Source organism: Parasteatoda tepidariorum, chromosome X1 (assembly GCF_043381705.1).
Source record: "Parasteatoda tepidariorum isolate YZ-2023 chromosome X1, CAS_Ptep_4.0, whole genome shotgun sequence".
Lineage (NCBI taxonomy): Eukaryota > Metazoa > Arthropoda > Arachnida > Araneae > Theridiidae > Parasteatoda > Parasteatoda tepidariorum.
In genome coordinates this window covers 70,042,896-70,064,562 of record NC_092214.1, presented here as the reverse complement: position 1 = coordinate 70,064,562, position 21,667 = coordinate 70,042,896, and the positions used below count along the sequence as shown (strand labels likewise).

Below are 21,667 nucleotides of genomic sequence, written 5' to 3'. Positions count from 1 at the left end.
TTTTCTTAATTATTTTAAGTCAAGTATATAAGTTTGTCATTTTAAATGCCCAGTTTTAGTGAAAAAGTTTTAAAAATTTGATATAGTAAATTTAAAAAAATGAATTTAAAATAAAATTTCAAATAGGTATCCTAGCTAAACTACTGGGATCATTTTCCCTAGATTGTGACTGTTTTTCATATTTTAATGGTCTATAATCAAAATTCCTCAACAAATAATAATAATAATAATATTTAAATATTTCTTCTATTTTTTTTTTAAATATTTCTCAGGTTTCATATTTAATTTTTTAAGGTTCTTTTGTCTACTAAATAAAGCCGTTATTCTATTATTCTATTTTTAAAATGTTTGCTAGTCATAAACAGTTATTCATAACTCTAAGAGCTCTTTATGCTAATAAAAATGGTGCAAAATTCCAATTCCTTCTCCATGAATACACTGTTTAAGTTAATAAAAATATGAAAATGTTGGATATTTCAAATTAATTTTAATGATTTTCATTTGGTTGAAAAAAATCATGTTAAATTGGAAGCTTATAAAATAAGGTTAATCAGTATTAAAATATTTGTCTGCTTTTAAATCCATTAAGATTCAATTAGATAATATTTTATATAATTTTGCACAAAATTAAATTTTTACTTGGAGTTTAAGGCATTTAATTTGTGGCCTTTAAATTTTCCTTGATGAAAGAGCATGAAATTACCCATAACACTTTGGTTCAACTTAATAGTTTTAAATTTATTACCTGATTAAATGATATTTTGGGAAATAGAAAAATAATGAAAATTCCTATAAAAAAAGTGTATCCAGAGAAATATATTAAAGAAGCAAATTGTAAAAAAAATAATAATAATAACAACAACAACAATAATAATAATAATAAAATTAAATTTTTACTTTAAAATACTTTGAACAAGTTTTTCTAAATTTTTCATCATACCATCAATTTAATACTAAAAATTCATGCTTACCGGTGAACATTTTTAATTTATTAATGTCTATGAATAACATAATGAATAGTTTAAAATATCTTATGAATTCTTTTCAAATTCCATTAATAATTGTTGAAAATTAGGGAATAATTATTACTCAAATTATTTTATGAAAATTATTTTAAAAAATGGTAGTTTTAGAGTTTGTTATATTATAATAGGTAGAGAAGGACAATCTGTCACAAAAATGATCTTTTTAATTTTAAACAAAGTAACACATACTTTGCCAGGATCATAAGTAAAAATTTATAACACCAGTTAAATTTATTTTCATTATTGTACACTTTTAGTATTTTAAACTTCTTTTGGTACAAATTTATGCGACTTATACTTACTAATAAGTAATATGAAGTGCAGTTTGTTTCAGTTGATATATTCTAAGAATTGGACTTTGGAATGTCAGAACCTTGTCATGATCAGCACAGCCTCCCTTGCATATTAAAATATTACTCTTTGTAAATTATATAATTTGAAGAGTCCATAAGCATTTGCTTCAATAATGAGAAAAGAAAGTATGGCCAAAATTACATGAATATGGTAAATTAAATCATGATCTCTCTGAAAACACCAAAAAGCTCACTAATTTTTACCAAAGAGCTTTGATACTGATTTTAATAAAATTAACAGCAAAATATGGTTTTATGATAAAATGTAGTAATTTTGTTATGATAGCTTAGAACATTGCATTAAACCCATTTATTCGTCTAAATTTGCTTTCCAGTTTTGCATTTTGTACTATAGATAAATTATAATTTTGAAAGTCAGAATTTCCATCAAACCATTACCATATGAAAGGAAAAATTACCAAATGAATGGCTCATATACCATACCATACCATATATTTCGGTTTTATTAAATTATTTTTACTTATTTCTTTTAACCAGAAATTACTATAGAATAGGGTAATTTTACCATAATTTATACCATATAGAAACCACTAATTACCTTGTTTCTTCATCAGGTTTTCTTGTTCAGGATTCTTCATTTGATTCGAATTAAATGCTGTTCCATTTTCTTCAATTTTCACTTCTGCTTCAACTAATGTTTGTGATTCTCCTGATTCTGGCGGATCCATGCTTTCCCACCTAAAAATAATACCATGAATTAAACATGTTATTCCAGTAAGTGACAATAAACATTCTTTTTTCTCTATATATATGTAGTAGGAAGATACGCTCTCTGCTGGCTACCGCTCACCGACCTCTTCAACTTCCTCTGCTTACGTAGCGGCAGTTACGTACGTTACGTCAGATTGCTTTGCGTCTGAAACTACCATGGAAATACAAAAATGCAAACGTGGAAAAATATTTCTAAAGTTGTGCATGCATTTTTATTAAATTTATATTAAACTAACTAGTTAAAAACTATTTACCGGTGTTGGGACTATTCGCGAAAATTCGTCGCTAGAAAACTAACTACAAAGAAAAAAAAATCTACAAAACGAACTTTATTGACTCTCAAAACATGCGACGGACTTGAGCAGATTGAAATAATTAAATTATTATTTTAACCAAACCAGGAAAATTATTATTTTAACCAATCACACACCTTCTGAGAGGATATAAAGGTGAAAAGTTCTTAATCACGAACAGTTACAGCAAAAAAAGGAGACTTTAGAGGATTCTCCAATTAAATTTCTAAAAAGGACAGAAAGAAATTAAAAAGTATCGTTCCTTTTGTTGATTTTTCTTTCACATAATTTTCACACTTAATTTTTACCTTTTCCAGATTTAAGCGCCCTTTATCTCCCCCTGATCACCCGCTCATAAAAAATATTTCGACAAACTTTTTGGTTATAAGAGTGTGAGGGAGGGGGTTCAGGAAGATCTCCTACAAAGAATCCTCACCTCCGAACCTTGTTGAAAGAGCTTTGCACCTGTCTTATCGTACTTTTTTAGACAAAATTGTGACTTTTAACTTTTTTAAAAATTTGTTTCGAATATGAAAAGAAAAACATGGAAGATGGAAAATGTAGAAAATAAGTAAAATAATTCCGAATAAAAAACATTCGTTTTAATGATTTTTCGAACAATTTAAGGGGTTATATCTCTCAAAATTCCCCATATTGCTTCAAATATTCGTACTTTAAAGCTCTTTAAACAATCGAAATTTAACGGTTAAAATAATCATTTCCCTCCCTTGATGAGACGCCAAAACTTCAGCAAGAAAGTTTGGAAGTTTCACTGTACTAGGCGTTCGTGACCTCTCCATTTCCACTCGCTTTTAGCCAAAATTGTGACTAAATATTTATATTATTTAAAAGTACTAAGAAATGAAAAGATTGAAGCTGGAATACGTAGAAAATAAATTAAAAATTTGCGGAAAAAAAGGGGAAAAGCAATAATTTTGAACGACTTTTGTTTGCAATTGAGGGGGCTATTCCCTCCAAAAAACACCCTCCTAACTAAAATTTAATGGTTAATTAAGCCATCATTTATTCAACCTCTGAATCAAACTCATAGCCATAAAATTGTCAAGAAGTTAATAAAACTAGAGCAGGGGAGGCGTTTCCAGAAAACGGTGGGAGAAACGGGAGTCATTTTCAAGTCATTTTACCTTTATATTCATGTCATATTCGTGTCATTTTACATGAGAATCAGCTGAAGTAGTGTCGTCATGGTTCGATTTTTTTTAATTTTTTATTTTACTTCATTTTATTTATTTTTTCTGAAGCTTAGTTTAATTGAAAATTCATTCAATTGCACATCATCGAAAGGTCTTGCGTTGAACTAAACATGACCAAACTTTTCCTTTGCAAAATTTATGCTCAAAATATAGAAGACGTTTATAAAAATTTTAAAAATATCACAAAAATGAGTTCTGCTTCTTTAAATTTTAGCCCCTGGCGAAGCACTAAGTTACTTGGGGGCCTAAAGCTGCAGACCCTACCTGAGATAATGGTTTTAATAATACGTTCGCGTTAAAATGTCTAAAATATTTCTCTAGCCTAAACATTGGGCTATGAGGCAAATATTAGTGACTGACTATTATTATGTTGCAAGTTAAGGAAAAAACCATTATTTCTCTAGAGAGAGCCTGTTTTCAACAAAAAGCATACCAAGTCAAAGACTGGATCCCAGCGCTAATGCGTATTAACGTAAGCGACGTTACGTTCTTAACTCTTGAAATGACGTTGTGCAGTAACCTCCAAAATAATACTAAAACCTAACCTGCTCTATATACCCATGTTTGAAATCGAAAATAAAAATGAAAAGAAATTTGTGTTTAATTATGAAATTGGAGGATTGTATCATATTTAAATTTGTATAAGTATTATTTTTGAATTTTTCTGAAAAAGATCTAAAATTAAATTAAATTAGATCTTCGTTTTTTAACTGTGAACAAACGGTATGGTTGTGAATTATATTGATGCCAAAAGAGGAAAAAAATAGATATAGAAATAAGTAAAATTTTAATTATTTAAGGAAAATAATTGTTAACTTTTATATATAATTTTAAATGCATATTTTGAAATTGATGCATTATAATTGAATTATGAAAATCATTAAATTATTTACGATGTTGAAAAAGTAATTATAGATAATAGTAAATTATATATTTTATGCGAATTCCACAGTTCGAAAAATTCTAAATAAAAATAATGCATAAAAATTTAACTTACCATTAAATTATTTATATTCTCAAATCACACCTGGATTATTAGCGAAGCTAATATATAATCCAAAAGCATGAAGCACTTATATGTTTATTTTATTTTCTCTTTTGAGTCTAAGCATTTATTAAATGTATTTTTACTCTGTCTGGTTTACCGAAACGATATGAATAAACTTTTTGGCATACTTGATCTAAGTAATATTCGTAATAACAATTTAAACGGTAATAAGCGAAAAACAATTCTAAACATCAATAATTAACAAATGAAAGTTATTAATGATAACCATTAATAAACATCCAATAAAAATGAGTTCTAAAAACTATAACAATTTATTGACGTTACTTTTTGACTGCTGTAAGAATAAAAAATATTTATTGCAGACGATTTTCTTTAACAACAAAATAATGGTAGAAACAAACATTTAACTTATAAATATGATATGAGAAACGGAATCAATGAGCGTCTTTAAAGTGTGACGTCACGTATCCAAACAACAAGAAGTGAAAGCTACGTTTCCCATAGTTTTAAATTGATCTACGTTTGATTTTATATTAAAAATGAATTATCACATTTATAAAAAGAAGTTATATAGTAAGAAAAGTTTAATGACTCCAATAGAACAATTTTTTTTTCAAGTGATGAAAGTGTTTTTTTCACAGAAAAAAAAAATCTTTTAATACAGATAATTTCGAAATTTTTCAAATAACTTCGAATGTTTCCGACACTATTTAATAATTTAAAAATTCGAAAATTTCGAAATTTTATACCTTTTTCGAAATTTTATACCTGAAAAGCTGCTTGACTGATTTTGTTCAAATTCATTTTTTTCTTTTTTTTTAAATTACATAGTTTAAAATGATGTAAAAACTTATATACCTTAGAATTCAAATTTTTTCAACTAATATCAAATAAAATAATAAACAATAAATTTTTGAAATTTATTTTCAACATGGAATTAATTATTTCGGACAAACGAATTTAATAATTGTGAGTTAAAAGCTTTATATTCACTTTAAAAGTTTCCGTAACATGGCGAATTACGCAAAAAGTGAAATTAAAATCAGAAGATTAAATTAAAATCAAAAGGTTAAATTTCCGACCGGTCAATTCTTCTGGCTTAACTATCGGGATCATATTTTCCAGCTTGCGGCTACCTCCAATTTAAGGGTCAAAAAGCTAAATCGTCGAAAATAAGGTATATTTATTCAAAGTACATATTTTTGCTTGATTCTGTAACCCAATTATTTATTAGCACTAATTAGTTAGTATATTAAGGAGCAACCCTTTATATTGGCACTTAGTTCGTGAAAATTCGATCATTGGAACATCAAAGTAATTCAGATCTTTTTTTTTTTTTATCCTAAACTCTACTTTTTTTTCCAAAATGCTAATGAATATTCTATAATTAAAAAAGTAAGTTAAAGTCTTCATCTTAATCCATCCTCACATAACCTCGATTTTTCTCAGAACTTCCAGAGCTTCTCGTAATTCAATACTCACAGGATGTCGCACAGAGTTGAAGGGGAAGAGAATACTTTAATGGAAGTTCTCGGAAATGGATAAAGTAACATCCATGTCTTTTTCTATGTTTTTGAAAGAAAAAAAATTATTATTGTCCCTGAAATGGGAAGAAAAGAGATTAAGTCGATTTTATTTCAATGCCACTCTTCATGCTCATATTTCCTTGCCATAAAGTATAACTCACTTTTATTATTCTTTTTTTTTCTAACTTATCTTTAATTAGGCCTTTCTTTTTTTACTAAGAAATATTTTTCCATCCTTTTTATTTGAATATATTTTGGTAAAACTAAGCATTACATTTTTTATAAAAAATTTTAGGACGCCACTGGTAAATAAGTCAAACAGTTTAAAAAAAATAATAATCATGAAAAACTCAAAGGACACCGCGAATTCTCATGGAAAAGTGATCCACATATACTTTTATTTGCTCTCTTTCTTTTTTTTTCTTCTTCTTTTTTTTAACAATGATCTTCTGAATTTTTGAATGATTTCCAAAAAATTGAAAATGAATACATTATTAAGATATATAAGCAATAGAAATTTAAAATGTTTTAGAAGATGGAAGAATTGAACCACGCACGATGGGAAATAAAACAAACTGATTTTGTTTTATTAGGAATGGAAAATTCTTAGAGGACATAAATTTAAGAAATGAATGGATTTTAAGCAATAATGACAAGAATTTGAAATACAAACTAAATATCATTTTTGTTCAAGTTTTTCAATGATTTTCAAAAAGCGGCATTTTTTAGGAAATTTAACAATAAAAATTTAAAATATTTTAAAAAAATGAATTGAACAATTGATCAATGAATTGCATAAGGATGGGAAAAGAGTTCAACTGTCCCAAGTACTCTCTAGGAAACATCCAATCGGCGATTAAGGTAAAATCTTTCAAAATTACCAAAATCTTGTAAATTTGACTTCTTCAAACAGCAAAAATGTATCCGAAAATAATTTTAAACTTACAGCAACTGAAATTTTGTAACTTTGACTACTTCAAACAGCAAAAATGTATCCGAAAATAATTTCAAACTTACAGCAACTGAATTAGAAATGAGTCATTTTATGATTCACTGTAAATTATTAAAATAATTATTCAGCAAGAAGAAAATCAATTGACTCTTAAGCCATTTTCTTCCCCAATAAATTTAAAATAACAATGGAGATAACAATGGCTCCTCTACATGTTACAACCGGCAAAAAATTATACTGTTAAAAAATTTCAAGCAAATAAATTAAAGCAAATAAATTAAAGCAAGAAGTTAAAAAATTAAAACAAGATTCTCGCAATTCTATAGCTGTAAGTTACATTATAAGTATATACATTAAGCTGTAAGTTATATACATTATAGCTGTAAGTATATTTGCAAAAACTTAATATCTATTAATATTACTTTTCTATAAAATTGAATATATATGAGTATGCGTTTTTTTCTCCTTTTTTCAGGGGCGTCTAATCAAAGAGTTTGTCTTATGTATCCACTCACCTTTGCATACTACTGCTGAGATCGTTAAAAGTATGGAAAGCAAACTTTAAATTTTTTTAAATCACACTTTTTTAGCTTCACTTTACTTTAAAAAAGTTTAATTATTTATATTTTAATAAAAGATAACTCCATTTAATCTCAATATGTATTTTTAGTAGTTATTTAGCAGTACAGTACCTGTTCTAAACAATAATCAATGTTATGAAGCGAAATTTTTTGCTATCTAAAGAAGAAAAAAATTATTCGATTTTTTTCAAAAGAAAAATGTTTAACACAAGAGGACAAAAATAATACATCCTACATTTATTTCGCTAGCAATAACAAATTAAAAATATGGCAATAACAAGTGGGTAGTAAATTAATAAACAAATTAAAAATATGGTAGAAAATGGTAATGAACAATTTTTTCTCTGTTAAAAAAATTATTTACTTATTTAAACTATTTCAGCCGAGTATTAAAAGAAAAACTGCTTGTATAACAACAATAATTTCAGTATACTACCTTTCTCTGTTAAAATGCAAGTTATGCTTTGAAAAGTTACTTTACTGACTTCTCTAACGTGAAAATCTATTCTCGTTTTTTCAAATATAATTAACTTGTTATGGAGGGCAAATGTACTTGCATCTTTTTTGCCGTAATTTAGATTTATGAAAGTTAAAGAATCGCTAAAATCCAAAAATACGCATCCAATCCTTTTCCTATATTAAAAAGTAGAAGAAAGAAAAACACATGGCTAGTAAAGAAACTGCGTACATTTTTAATCCATAGTAAGCATTTTACATTTTCATCATTGTTCAATTTAAATTAGCAAATGCGTCTTTTTTCTTCCTTTATTGTATTCATATTCAAGTTGGAAGTAGTTCGATCATTTTTAATTATAATAAGTTTTAATTGAATCTATAATTTTCCTAGTAAATACGAAATCAAACATTGAGAAAAAGAGGACTGCAATTATTTCTGTTTCCCATCGCAGGCGGTCCGATTGATATCGCTTCTTCAAACAAATCTCTAACATTAAATTGATTAAATTTTGCTAGAAAAGGTGCATGACATAGCAAATGACACAAAATAAGTAACCACAGAACTTTTAGAAAACAATAACTATTGATTTCAAAAGAAAATTGCACGTTTAAAGGCTCTCATTTACTTAAAAACTTCTTAAATTTAATACCGCCATGTGAAAAGGAAAAACCCAGTCTATAATTATGAGAACACTATTGAAAGCGGAAATGGTATTCTTTCTCTTCGTTCACCTTTTTTCCCCATTATTTTTAAAAGTGTCTTTTTCTTTTCGTTACTTTTTCGTTTTAAAATAGTGGATACTAAAGAACATATACCGGGACGAGTTTGGTAAAAAAAATCAGAGAAGCTGAGAATAGAAATCTAAAAGTGTTATGTACAAGACACATTTGAAATGATTCAAACACGCCTTAAATTGAAGCAAGTAAAAATTGTGTGTAGGAAGCGTATATCATAGAACATTATCAACGTTTTAATAAAAAATATCAGAATCGCTTAATCATATTGTTTTAATGCGCATTTTTTTTTAATTACGAGAATATGAATCTCGATGTGCATAGTTTTAAATCGTGTTAATACGAATCGCAATGTAGGATATTTAAATCACGTGAATATGAATTGTGATGTGTCATTTAAAATCGAGTGAATACAGATAGCGATGTTCGATTTTAATTCGCGTGAGCACAATACACAATATGTAATTCTATCGCTTTTTTTAGTTAATCGTTTAAATGTAATTTTAATCAGCGTTTGCATAAGTTATGCTTGCAATTGATAATAAAAAGGTTACAAAATGAATATTTTTTTCGGGAATTCGAAAAAACGGAACTTCCTTTGAAAATGAGGATTTTTTCTTTCTATTAAATTGGAAGAAAAAAAAGAGGAAAAACTCACGCCATAAGGGAAGGGGTCAAACTAAGTTAGTCTTACGTCACGCCATTGGTAAAATAGGTAAAATGGGGCTGATACAGATTTCATATCTAAGGATTTTTTTTTTTTTTAAATACATTACTTTTTGACATTTATAAAAATTACTTCTCTAATAAAACAATGTCTCATATTAATGAAGATTTGCTTATTTTTTACTAGTAAGCGCATTGTTGCAGAATGGATTCACTGTTTCAAGATGCATACTAATTTAATTATAAAAGAAGAGAGAGAATTTGGTTTAAATTAGTTTCCCTCCAAAGTCTATATTAAATTGATAAATATCAGTAATTCAAGATAAAAAGTAACAATTATGCTCACATTAATGTAGTTTTTTTATGAACTTTTACACCATTATATTCAAAATGATACTTAGGTATCATCCCACCATTAGATCTTAACAGGAAAAACAGAAGTGGTGATCGTCATCTCCTTCTCGCTTTAAATCAGCTACTGGGTTAAAAGAATCCAAAAATCACTTAAACTATTAAATAAATTAAGAATAAAAGAAATTATAAATAAAACTTTGGTTATGAATCTTGGTTGAAATGAGAAATCATCAATAATTATTAAGCTTAATAATTAGGATAATAATTTAAGCCTCCGATTTCAAAGACAACTGAATCCATTTTCAGAAATTTTCTAGAAGATAAAGAAATAATTTCTCATTTTCATAAAATAAAGTGTAATTTTAATAATTGTAGAATTTCGACAAAATTGTTTATGGAAATGACCGAAACCCATTATACCAAGATAATTCTCACTGTCAAAACATTTTTTATGTTAAGTTATAGATATATATTATTTTGGAACATATTAGGAAGTTGTGAATCAAGAATTTTGATTTATTTTCTTTAATATTTATAAATTAAAAAATTGGAAAAAATATTTTTATGAGTTTTTCCAGGATTCGGTTCAAGATTGAACTATTATTAAATATGTAATATTTCATACTAGTAATTTCAAATTTTATATTAGTAAAACTTCAACATATTTCGTAGTAGGAAATTTTAAAATACAGTTCAAGACAGGCCATTGTCTAGTTTCAACCTATAGCAAGAAGATACACACGCAATTCAATTCAAAACTTTCTAAATAATTTGTACGAGAATAAAAATGTTTTATAACACAAACGTACTAATGGTTTTTCCATATGATTCTCCTATTGATGTACTTCCAAGTTTCAACAAGTAATCAAATTAGTCTTGATTTTTTAAAATCACGTACTGAGTAGTGATTCATTAGATTTCGGTAGCGTTTTTGTTTTTCCTCGCTTAAATATTAATTAGCTACTTTTAAACTATTTCTCATAAGCTATCGTGACCAAGAATTCTTACACCAATTCTTCTTTCCTTTCAAAAAGAGAGAGAGAGGTTTTTTCATCAAAACCTTTCCCACTGACCGATCATATCTCCGTAACAAAATAAGGAATCAGGAAAAAATACCAAAATAAAATTTTTTTGCAAAACAAATAAGTAGATTCAAATTTATTCAAAATATTTGTAAGTGGCTCTTATTTGGAGAGCTCTTTTTGACGATTGAACACCTGATGAAGAGATTGATCACCTGATGTTACAGTCAGAGTGCCCTAAAGATGATGCTATCAATGATTTAATTTTAGAGTTAAAAATTAAATTAGAAAAAAAAGTTTTTTTCGAAAAAACTAAGCATCTCTAACAAACAAACCTCTCATTTTTTAAAGTAAACTAGTTTTTGTGATATAAAATTAAATGCAAACTTAAACAAAAAGCATAATTGCTTATTTATTTAAAATTGTTCCATCATTCATAATTGGAAAATTTGTTTTTACACATAATAATATCAGTAGGGGTCATTTTTATTGACAATAAATTTTATTCATCAATTCGGTTTTAATGAAACCGACACAAGTGACTTTTCCGCACCAAGAAAATGACTCAGAGTAAAATTAAAATCGCTTGCGAAAATCATATACCTTCGATTTCAATAACATTTTGAAGTTAATTGAAGTAACCCCTAAGAACGACCAACTTCCAGTGACGACCATTTTACTGTGGTCACTCCCGAGAGGTTTCACTGAATATTCTGTTTAAAACTAAGGCTGTGAAATCACTCCTACCAAAATGGGAGAGTGCCCGTTTGCTACGTAAAAAAAGGGGGCATTTTTCCTACATGGAGAAAAAAAATCTGGTAAAATTACGGTGCTGTATAGTAGTAACATACAACAAAAAAAAACATAATTTCGGTTAATACAACCAAAATAAACGGTTTTTAAACAATTCATTCGGTAATTTTTCCATTCATATGATAACGATTTATCGGAAATTCTGGTTTTCAAAAGTATGGACCTTTTTACCACACATTTAGTAAAAAATACATAACTGAATTATAAATTTAACCGAATAAATGATTTTTATGTCATGCTCTAAGATGTCATGATAAAATCACCAAATTTTACCTCATATACAAGGGCGGCGCCAGTAGGGGGTCAGAGGGGCAATTGCCCCCCCCCCTATCGGGCATTGTTTGCCCCCTATCGGGATGAACTTAAATGTCATCGGGAAACCACTACCGTCTTGAAAAGAAATATAATTACATTCTTAAAAAAATCTAGCTTTTTATTTATTTATTATTATTATTATTATTTATTTTTTTTGAAAATAGAAATAAATTAAAAACTTAAAGACGAAAATGTGTTCTTTTTACTTGCACTTTAACACCAACTTCCTGTTCACTTTTCCTCAGAAAAATCTGAGGGACAAGTCTTTTATTTGTGTCCATATGGAAAGTTATTCATCACCCCTGGGTCATTCTCACAAAAAGGGGATTTTAAGTCCCTTAGTAATAAATATCAGGAAATACAGCAGATTACTTAATATTTTTCCTCATCATTTTTCCTAAAGTTCTAACTAACCAATCATATGCATTTCTGCTAAATGTATTTAATATTTCATTCTTATTTTTTAATAAACATAACTTCAAAATCCCCTCCGTGGACGTCCCTACGTCTGTGACACAAAATAATTTTTAATGGCTGTCAAACAATTTAAATGTTATTTTAATGATTTTTGTAGTTTTAACTAGTTAAATGCTTATAGTAACTTTTTATTTAATACTTTTTTTTAAAAAATTTATTTTTATAAAATAAATGATTAATAAACTTTGTCCATCAAAAATAAATCTCCCTCCATGGACAATTAATATAGTTCGGTAAATATACTATAAAGGGCAGCATATGCGAAATCCCTATAAGACAGCTGGGGGGAAAGATAACCATTCTATTTTCCAATGTTAACTATCAGTTGTTTTTGTTCTCTTTGTTGTCAGTTTTGAATTGTTGTGTTTAACTGGAGTTTGGCAAAGTTCTCAATGTATACTCCGTGGACATCATAAAGAAGGTAAGAGAAAATTATTTTATTTCTGATAGATAAATTTTAGATTGCAAAAATAGTATATTTAATAAAAAGAACTGCGCCATTTTTGTAACTTTAAAATCAAAAATCAGTAAAATTCAATAACTAGTTTTTGTCTCCTCCGTGAACCTCCGTTGACATAACAAATCCACGGAGCAGAAGACACAGGCAATGGAAGAGACAATGTGTTAGATAACCATAATACAATTTTAATAAGTAAAAAACTATTTTCTTTTAATTGATATTTTTCAAAATGGAACAAATGTGCTAATTTGTTTGTATTTTTAAAGAAAATCAATTAAGTTTAACTTTTTCTTATTGGAGAAGTAAATATTGGCAATTTTTCTAAATAATTTCTGTGATGTTTAACCTTTTTTTTCTCTTCAAATTTTAAGAAAAATATGGCAAAACAGAAATGTAAAAAAAGAAAGCAATCAAATGTTCAAATGCAAAAGAGAAGGGAACAGAAAAAAACTTAGTATGAGACAAGCTAGACAGAAATTAAAAGAAAACCCTATATTGTTTGAAGAAAGTAAAAAAAAAGAGAGAGAGAGAGAGCGTTACCACCAAAGAAAAGCCTGTGGGAAAATTATAGGTGTTCAAGAAATGAATGAACGTGAAATAAGAAAAATAAGAAAAGTTTGGGAAAAAAAGCAAGACAATATCGTAGACAAAGAAAACGTTCGGAAGAATCTAAAGGATTAATCATAGATACAACTCCGAGCTCATCTTCTCTATTGAATAATAGTAACATTATTAAAGAAAATAATTCTGGAGTTTTAAGAGGGAAAAAAACAGTAAAAAAAAAAACCCGCTGTGAATTAAAGAAGATGATAGAAGAATTAGAAGAGAAAAACAAGAAACTAAATACTAGACTTGAAAGACATAAAAAAAATTAAGCAGATTTCAGAAAAGTAACGAAATGAAAAATGAATCACCAAGAAGGAAAATCATTTGTGAAATGATTAGTTAAGATAGAAGAATCAAATTTAATGTGTTTAGAAAATTGTTATTTGCTGACGTTATTGACAGACAAATTCAATCTAACTTTAAAAGCCGAAAATCTCATAAAGTTGAAAAGACAATATTACAAGTATTGACTGGTAAAATTATTATCGGTACAAAGTATCGGTTATTGAATCAGGTAAAAAAAATTAAATCAAGAAAAATGCTTACTAAATGCCATAATGAAACTTCAAAATCTGTTTCAGAAAAAGATTAAACAGAAAAATCGTGATTAAATGTACTTAAGTTTCTAGAAATCGATAGAGCAAGCTGTTTGTGCCCAAGGAAAAAAGAAACAAGAAGAAAAGAAAGAAAAAAAAACGTTATTTGGATGACAGTATGTTTAACTTGCATAAAATGTTCATAAAAGAGTACCATCAACACTCAACTTTCATGTGGATTCTGAATTTCTATTTCAATAGTCTTTACCTTTTAATTTATTAATACTCAGTAAGAGTTACTTAAAAAATTGTACACCTAGTTTAAAAATGCATGTTTCCTTTCATAGCAGCATGATTAATCGGAAGTAGTTCTATCTCTAATAATGAAATATTTTATTATTTACTTATTAATGTTAAACTCATATCAGTTGCACCCAATAATTAATGAATTAGTCATCATTGACATTTTATAACATAAAATGTCTCCTTCGTTGACTATTACATCTCCTCCGTGGACAAGACAGAATTTAAAATATTTCAAATCTTGTAAAAAATAAAATAGAAAACTTGACCATTATTATAAGGACATATAACAAAAATAAATAAAGGCATTTAGGTAATTTTTATCACTTTTTTAATTACTTTAATTTGAGAAAAAATTTTAATCTATTTATACCTTTTCAGTGAGAATGACCCCCCTGAGAGATGGGGGAAGACAAGAAGACTGTCCTAACTCCAACCCCATCGTACTCACGTTACCACACTCTTTGAGACTGAGACTATAATACTTTCTCCGCATTCAATAAAGAAAAGTATTTTGTTAAACGACACACCGTTTAATGTAAAGAATTCGATTTTTAAATTATTGGGAAGTAGTGAAGAACTAAGTTTGTTCTGTCAATCTTTTTTCCTTATTTGCTCTTAAATAGTGTATATATTTATATATGCTAATAAATTCAATTATAATTGCTCATATATGAGTTAAAATATTAAAATAGACTTGTAATAAATAACTACCAAGTTGCCTTATGAACTACAATAAAGACAACCTCAATCATTCTGTAGTTAAAATGAGCGTGATATTCCATTAGAAATAGATTTTCTATAATCATGTGAAAAAACAATTTTTTTTAATATAATTGAGAAAAATAGGATTAACAAAATGAACATACAAATCAGGATTGTAATCTCTGCTCTCGTCGGAAAAGTTCATCTTCCTGTCGACAAAAATAAGAATTTATTCTATTCCGCCGAATTTTATTTATTTATTTGTTTGTTTTTTGTATTATTATAGAAACTGCTTTCTCCAAAATTGCGAGATGGAGGAATGGCAAAACTGCACAGCAACTCATTTAATCGACGTATAGCGCCTTTACATTCTAACGAAACTTATAATACTGCATTTTGAATTTTCCATTGTTTTTTACAACTTAAATAATAAATATTCTAAAGCCGATATGGCTTATGTGTTGAGTCATTTCACTTCCTATTGATGAGACTTAGGTTCGAATTATCACGTTAATTCTCGGTTAGCCCTCGGTTAGCACTGACAACAGTTCCAACATACCATTGGTAGAGGGATCTTGTGTGAAAATAATCTTGCTCTCTAGCTAACCATGGAGTATTTTCATGTTTTTTTTTTAAATTTTTATTTATTTATTTTTTTTTTACAAATTTAATGCAAATGTGAGCTTGTTTCAATTCTGATGTCCTCCATGAAAGTTAACTTGCCGTAAAATTTTATCAAGAAGTTCCTTTGTACTCTAAGTTGGGTTCAAAATAGCTAAACAACGGGTTTTAGTGTTAAAAGCAAAAATCATCTGCATGAATTAATATCAGTACTAAAATACCTTAAGTCTTGCAAGAAATTAAACTTATTCAATTTTTTTGTTATTATTTATTTACTAATTTTTGGTAAAATGTAAATTCTATTTATTTATTTAGCAAGAATTTTGTATGAAATGAAAAAGAAAAATATTCTCATTTAATCATTTAGAATCAACTTATTTTTGTTTCGTAAATGTACATACATTGCAAGGTTTATTCCCCTTCCCTTTCTTTTTCATAAGTAGATTGACGATTAATACAGATTAAATTTAGTATCTTTTAAAACCTACAAAAATTCATTAAAAAATTCTCAATTAAAATAAAAAATAAAGATCGTAATTTTTTTTCTTGCAAATTTTTTGCAACATATATCAAAACTAGTTCAGTATAATTTTAATACACTTTCCATACGTGCAAATATTTATTCTTTAAGCCAAAATTTCCTTTCGTATTTTTGCAAATTAAAGTACACTGAAAGCTTGGTATATCGAGATTCATATTGTGAGTTGTCCGATATTATGATTGATACCTTTAAAATATTAATATTTCAGATACAAAAATTCTTTGTCTATAACGAGTTAAGAACGAAAAATTTCGATATCCGCAGTAGCGGCTAAAATTCATTTGAGGATAATGCATTTTTCTACTATTAAAATTAAAGAAAGAGAACAAAATGGAAGACGTTTTTATTTATTAATATCTGATATTAATATTGATAGTGATCATCATTTCACCTTATTTTTCTCTTCCAATCATAATCCTTAAAGTTATCAAAGCATATATATATGGATAACCACCAGCTAAATTACCCTTCTATGTAAAAATGAAAAAAGGTTTTGCTATAATCAGCAATATTGACATATACTTCAAATGAATGTATAGTACGCAAAAAAATAAATGAACCTACCGGAATAACTTTTGATATAAAGTTCGGACCTTCATGTTCTAGGACTCATTCTTAACGGTTCGAGAAGGAGACGTCAAATATACTAATTAATTAGTGCAAACTATATTTTAAGTTAGGAAATTAGACATAAGAAACGTACTTTCTATGATTAAACATACCTTTTTTCGACGGATTCGGATTTTTGACACCCAAAATATAGTAGCTTCAATCTGGAAATATTGTTTTAATAGTTTTTTCAGGAGCGCTCTTGAAAGTTTGAACCCTTTAATGTTAACTTTAGTTTTTGCGTATTTCACTATATCCCAATTTTTTTAAGCGAATTAAAAGAGCTTTGCATACAATTCCAATCATATCAATTAATTCCAATTCGTTTTTCTAAGGATAATTTCATGCAAAATATAACTTTTTGCAAACATTTATTATTACTTTAGTGAATGAAAGTCTAAAAACTTTAGAAATGTTGGGTATACAATTTTTTCATCATTTGAAAGAATGCAATTTTAAATGTCAAAATACAAAATTTAAGCAAAATCGGTAAAAGTTATCCTGAGAAATAAAAATAAAAAACTCGCATTTTTCGAAATTTGGTCCCCTAGCTCCTTAATTTTTTGTGACTTAAAATTCGTAACTACAAAAGCAAAAGCAAATTTAAATCATAGAGGAAAGAATTTTTCGCATTGATATGTGGTAAACAATAGTTAATTGACTGTGTGAAAGGTTATTCGTTGCAGGCGTATGCCAATACGTAAAAAGCTTCTGCAGGGTGAAACAGAAATCTAGGTGGAAAGTCTGCTTTCAGCTCTGCAGAGACACGAAAACATAGGCAGACAAACAGCAGCCATATGGGGCAATTTTTTTTTAAATGAAAGTTAGTTAATATTCGTTTCTCGGACGCAAATTGGAAATTTGTAAATTGAAAAAATCATTACAAATTTTAGCTATATTGTTTGAATTTTATATTTTTAGCCGATGGACTAGCTCTTTTTCTCAAATGGAGAAATAAGCATTTTGCCGAACATAGATGCTCACTTTAAAAGCATCTTTGAAAAGAAAAAGGAATCATAAGGAGAAATTTTAAAAGTTTCCTTGTATTTATTTACAATATATATTGACATCAAGTCCCCAGATTAAAATAGCTCCTTTTTTGTCAGTAAAATTAATTTATGCAACAATTAAAAAAAATCGAATTTTGCAATTTAATGTGCGTAATCATTTCGAAGTTCGCTCAAAACGAGGCATGATATCTTTAGATAGAATACATAGATGAAAAAAATGTACCTATTACATTATTTGCAAAACATTTAAATGATTCAAAAGCCAATCGATGCATATAAAAATAACATTTTCACATCAAAATGTTCTTTAAATGTTTTGTTAAATATACATGAAATTTCAAATTTTTATTATCGAGTAATTTTTGCGTTATGAGAGTAAGAAGCGTAGAAATTTTTTGAAATAGCAGTGACTGCTACAACTATTTTTCTTTATTGCAGAAGTAAATTTTAAGCCTACGATGTGTGGTAAATTGCACCATGCAGTACAAAATACATCGATAACAGAAAAAAATGCGATTTAAATTTACATTAAAATGAATCTGCACATTATGGTATCAATATTAGTGATTTTAGATTCTTTGAAACACTGATGTGAGAAAAAAATGTAAAGTATAAAATTCGTTTTAATTTAAATATTTCGAATTAATTTGTTTGAGCCCCCCTGTCGGGGGAGACTTGACCCCTGGTTGGGCAAAGTCAGGCGCCATCCTTGCTCACATACCAAATTTTATCTCATATTATAAAACCATATTTTATTGTTAATTTTACCAAAATCATTGCCTAAGCGCTTCGGTAAAAATTATCGAGCTTTTTGGAGTTCCAAATAGAGCCTGAAACACAGTAAATTATACCATATTTTGATAGTTTTGACTTCAAGTTTTTTCTCAGTTTTTGTGTGGAGAAAGGTGGTTTTCTTCCTATGTTAAAAGATGGGACTTGGTTCCTATGCTGTGTAAGATTATGGTGTGTTCAAAGCAGCCAAAAGAAAACAGCAAAAGTTACTTTTTCTGTTTTTTTAATTTTTTGCTACAGTTGAAATTCTTTCAATTTTCTGCTTCTTTATACATTAAGTTGAAATTTTCACTTCTAATATTATTTGTTTACAAAAACCTCATAGCGATTTTACTTAAATGCAAATTATATTGTTCGCAATTTTACTGTAATTATTTATAACTATCTCTCCCACTCCTTAAGGATATATTGAGCCAAAGATCATTCTTAGATTTATTGCAACTGTTTAAAATTAAAGCTGAATTACAAAACAATTATAAAACATTAGTACAAAACATAAAAATAATATGTACCCAACATCATTAATGGTTAGTTTAACAAAAAATTAATACTCATTCTTTTTAAAATTAATTGTGCGAATTCTCCAACCTAAGCCGTGTTGCCGAAAATTTTCAATTCTTAAATTGTTATTATTTTTTTTTTCTTGAAGTGCTCTATGATTAAAAAATAAAATCTGTCGAATAATAAGTTATAAAAAATTATAACATATTCGTAAACGATGGATAATAAATCAAATACTTTTTTCACCAAATAAGTAAATCAAAGTTAAAACGTGACAAAATTTAAGTTAAACATGTTTTTCTATTTTCGTGATCTGTTTTGGTTTTATAATTTATGTACGAAATATCGAAAATCTATCCTCTCTTTGGCTGAACAAAAGAGCTCTTGAAAAGTCTCTTCTACGTAACATTTCAATGATTACAGAAAAATTTTGAAATCATATTCGATATATAATAGTTAAAAGAAACTATTTTTTAAGTAAAGCTAAATTGGATCACTAACGCAGAATTACATGAAGGCAATTTAACAACAAATGACATAGACATGATTTCAAACAGCTCATAAGATTTAGATGAGCGGAAGATGTTACTTATTTTTAAGACATGCGAAGTTATTTCTTAAGCCATTCGCAAAAAATCTCTTAAAAATTAACAAAATGACTACACATGTAGTTCCAGTGACACAAGGAAAAAAATGTGTGCCAGGAGAGCAAGGGCCTCTCGGGAGAAGGGGAGAGGGTCTTCAGGTAAATAGGAAACTCACGAGTGGAGGAATCCTATAGCCATCTATAACCTATCTTTAGCCTAACCATACGTTTCTCTTCTATTTTCGCGACAAATATCGCTTGAATTTGCTACGTTGAGTAGATAATTTTTAATTTTGGTGTGTCATAATGGATTCTGAGTTTCGTGTTTTTAAATTTACCATTCAAATAATTGAACCCTTTTCTTTTTGCGTCTGAATTGGTTTAAAGCACAATTTGACTCTCTTGCATTGAGTACTTAATATTATTTGTTTCTGATCAATTATAAACGCTTTTCAGAGATGTGTCATTAACATTAACTTCCTTTCATTCAATTTCATAAATAAATCAAGAAAACGATGTAGAAAATTCGTCCATTCCATTTTCACCTATTGAAAATTTTTATTATTATTGATATTTTGTCCCTTTTTGCAGCATTAAATGTTTTTTTTTTCCCCTTTAAAGAAAGATTTATCTCATTCTTATTACTTTTTAAGTTAATAAAATGCATTTGATAATTAAAAATTTTCGTTCACTGATTTTATATTTTATTTTATAAAAGGTGTTGAACATAGTTGAACTATCAATGTTCAACTCTGTGGCCTTGTAATTTTGAACCCAAACCAGAAAACAAGGGAACTCTTGGATCAAGCATTGGGGCAAACTTGATTTCGGGGAGGATTTTTAGATGAAACCAACTCGCATTTGCATTAGATAAAGAGGAAAACCACGAATATTTATAACTCGACCATGGCCTGATTATGGCATGGATATAAGGGTTAATTCACCAAGATCTCCACAATTTCAAGGGCCCCAAATATGAATGCTTAAAATATTTTAATTTAAGGTTTTTTTTAATTTTACATTTTTAGGTTATGCCTCGCTGATTCATTAAACTTCAATAATAGTTCCATTTTTGTATACATACATATATACAGTCGGACTTCTATTTAACGAAGTAGCTAAATCACGATAATAAGTTCGTTATATGGAAAATTCCTTAAAAAGAAAAATCATCTTTTGAAATATTTAAACGACACAAAACAGGCTTCAAATTCATAAGCATTAGACATAATCAAAATAGCAATGGTTACACCTTTATATTATAAAGTAGTAACTACTATTTATTTTATAAATCTTAATCATAAAAGAAATCTGCATGGAAAACAAGAATAGAGATAAACATTATTCAGTGTTACACAATCATGCTACATATATTTTCAACTAAAAAAAGCTAAATTTATGCATACAATTATACCTGCATTTATTAATAAAAGTAATTTTAAACATACATTACCACATGCGTTCTAAAGTTTAATTGTTATTGATAAAATTCGTTAATTTAGTCTGAGTTTATCGTTTGAAATGCACACAAAAAGGGAAAGTGATTTTACTGCTTTCTCTAAAAGTTAAGTGGCATTGAAATTCAATTCAAGGTTATTTCCCTAATTAAATGCGTTAACAAGTTTAAAATGTTCTGAAATATTTTGGGAAATAGAGAAAGTGGATCTCAAAGAAAAGTTCGTTAAATAGAAAATTCACTACGCTATTTGGAAGTTATTTTACGAAGAAATTTTTAAAATGTTCTTGGTTCCTCGAAAAAATTCGCAAAATAATGAAATTTGCAAAATGGAAGTAAGTTCGTTATATAGAAGTCAGACTGTATGTATGTATGTATATATATATATTACATACAGGGAGGGACAGAGCCCCCCCCC

The 21,667-nt window shown here is 27.8% G+C and overlaps 1 protein-coding gene across 1 annotated transcript in view; it reads right to left on the bottom strand.

The window, feature by feature from the left end:
• The window catches only part of LOC107451030 (proton channel OtopLc), a 32,932-nt gene that overhangs the window by 7,594 nt on the left and 3,671 nt on the right, over positions 1 to 21,667 (bottom strand). The window contains exon 2 of the mRNA XM_016066997.4: positions 1,938 to 2,077. Within this exon, the coding sequence (XP_015922483.1) occupies positions 1,938 to 2,077 (140 nt within the window). The remainder of the gene's footprint in view (positions 1 to 1,937; positions 2,078 to 21,667) is intronic.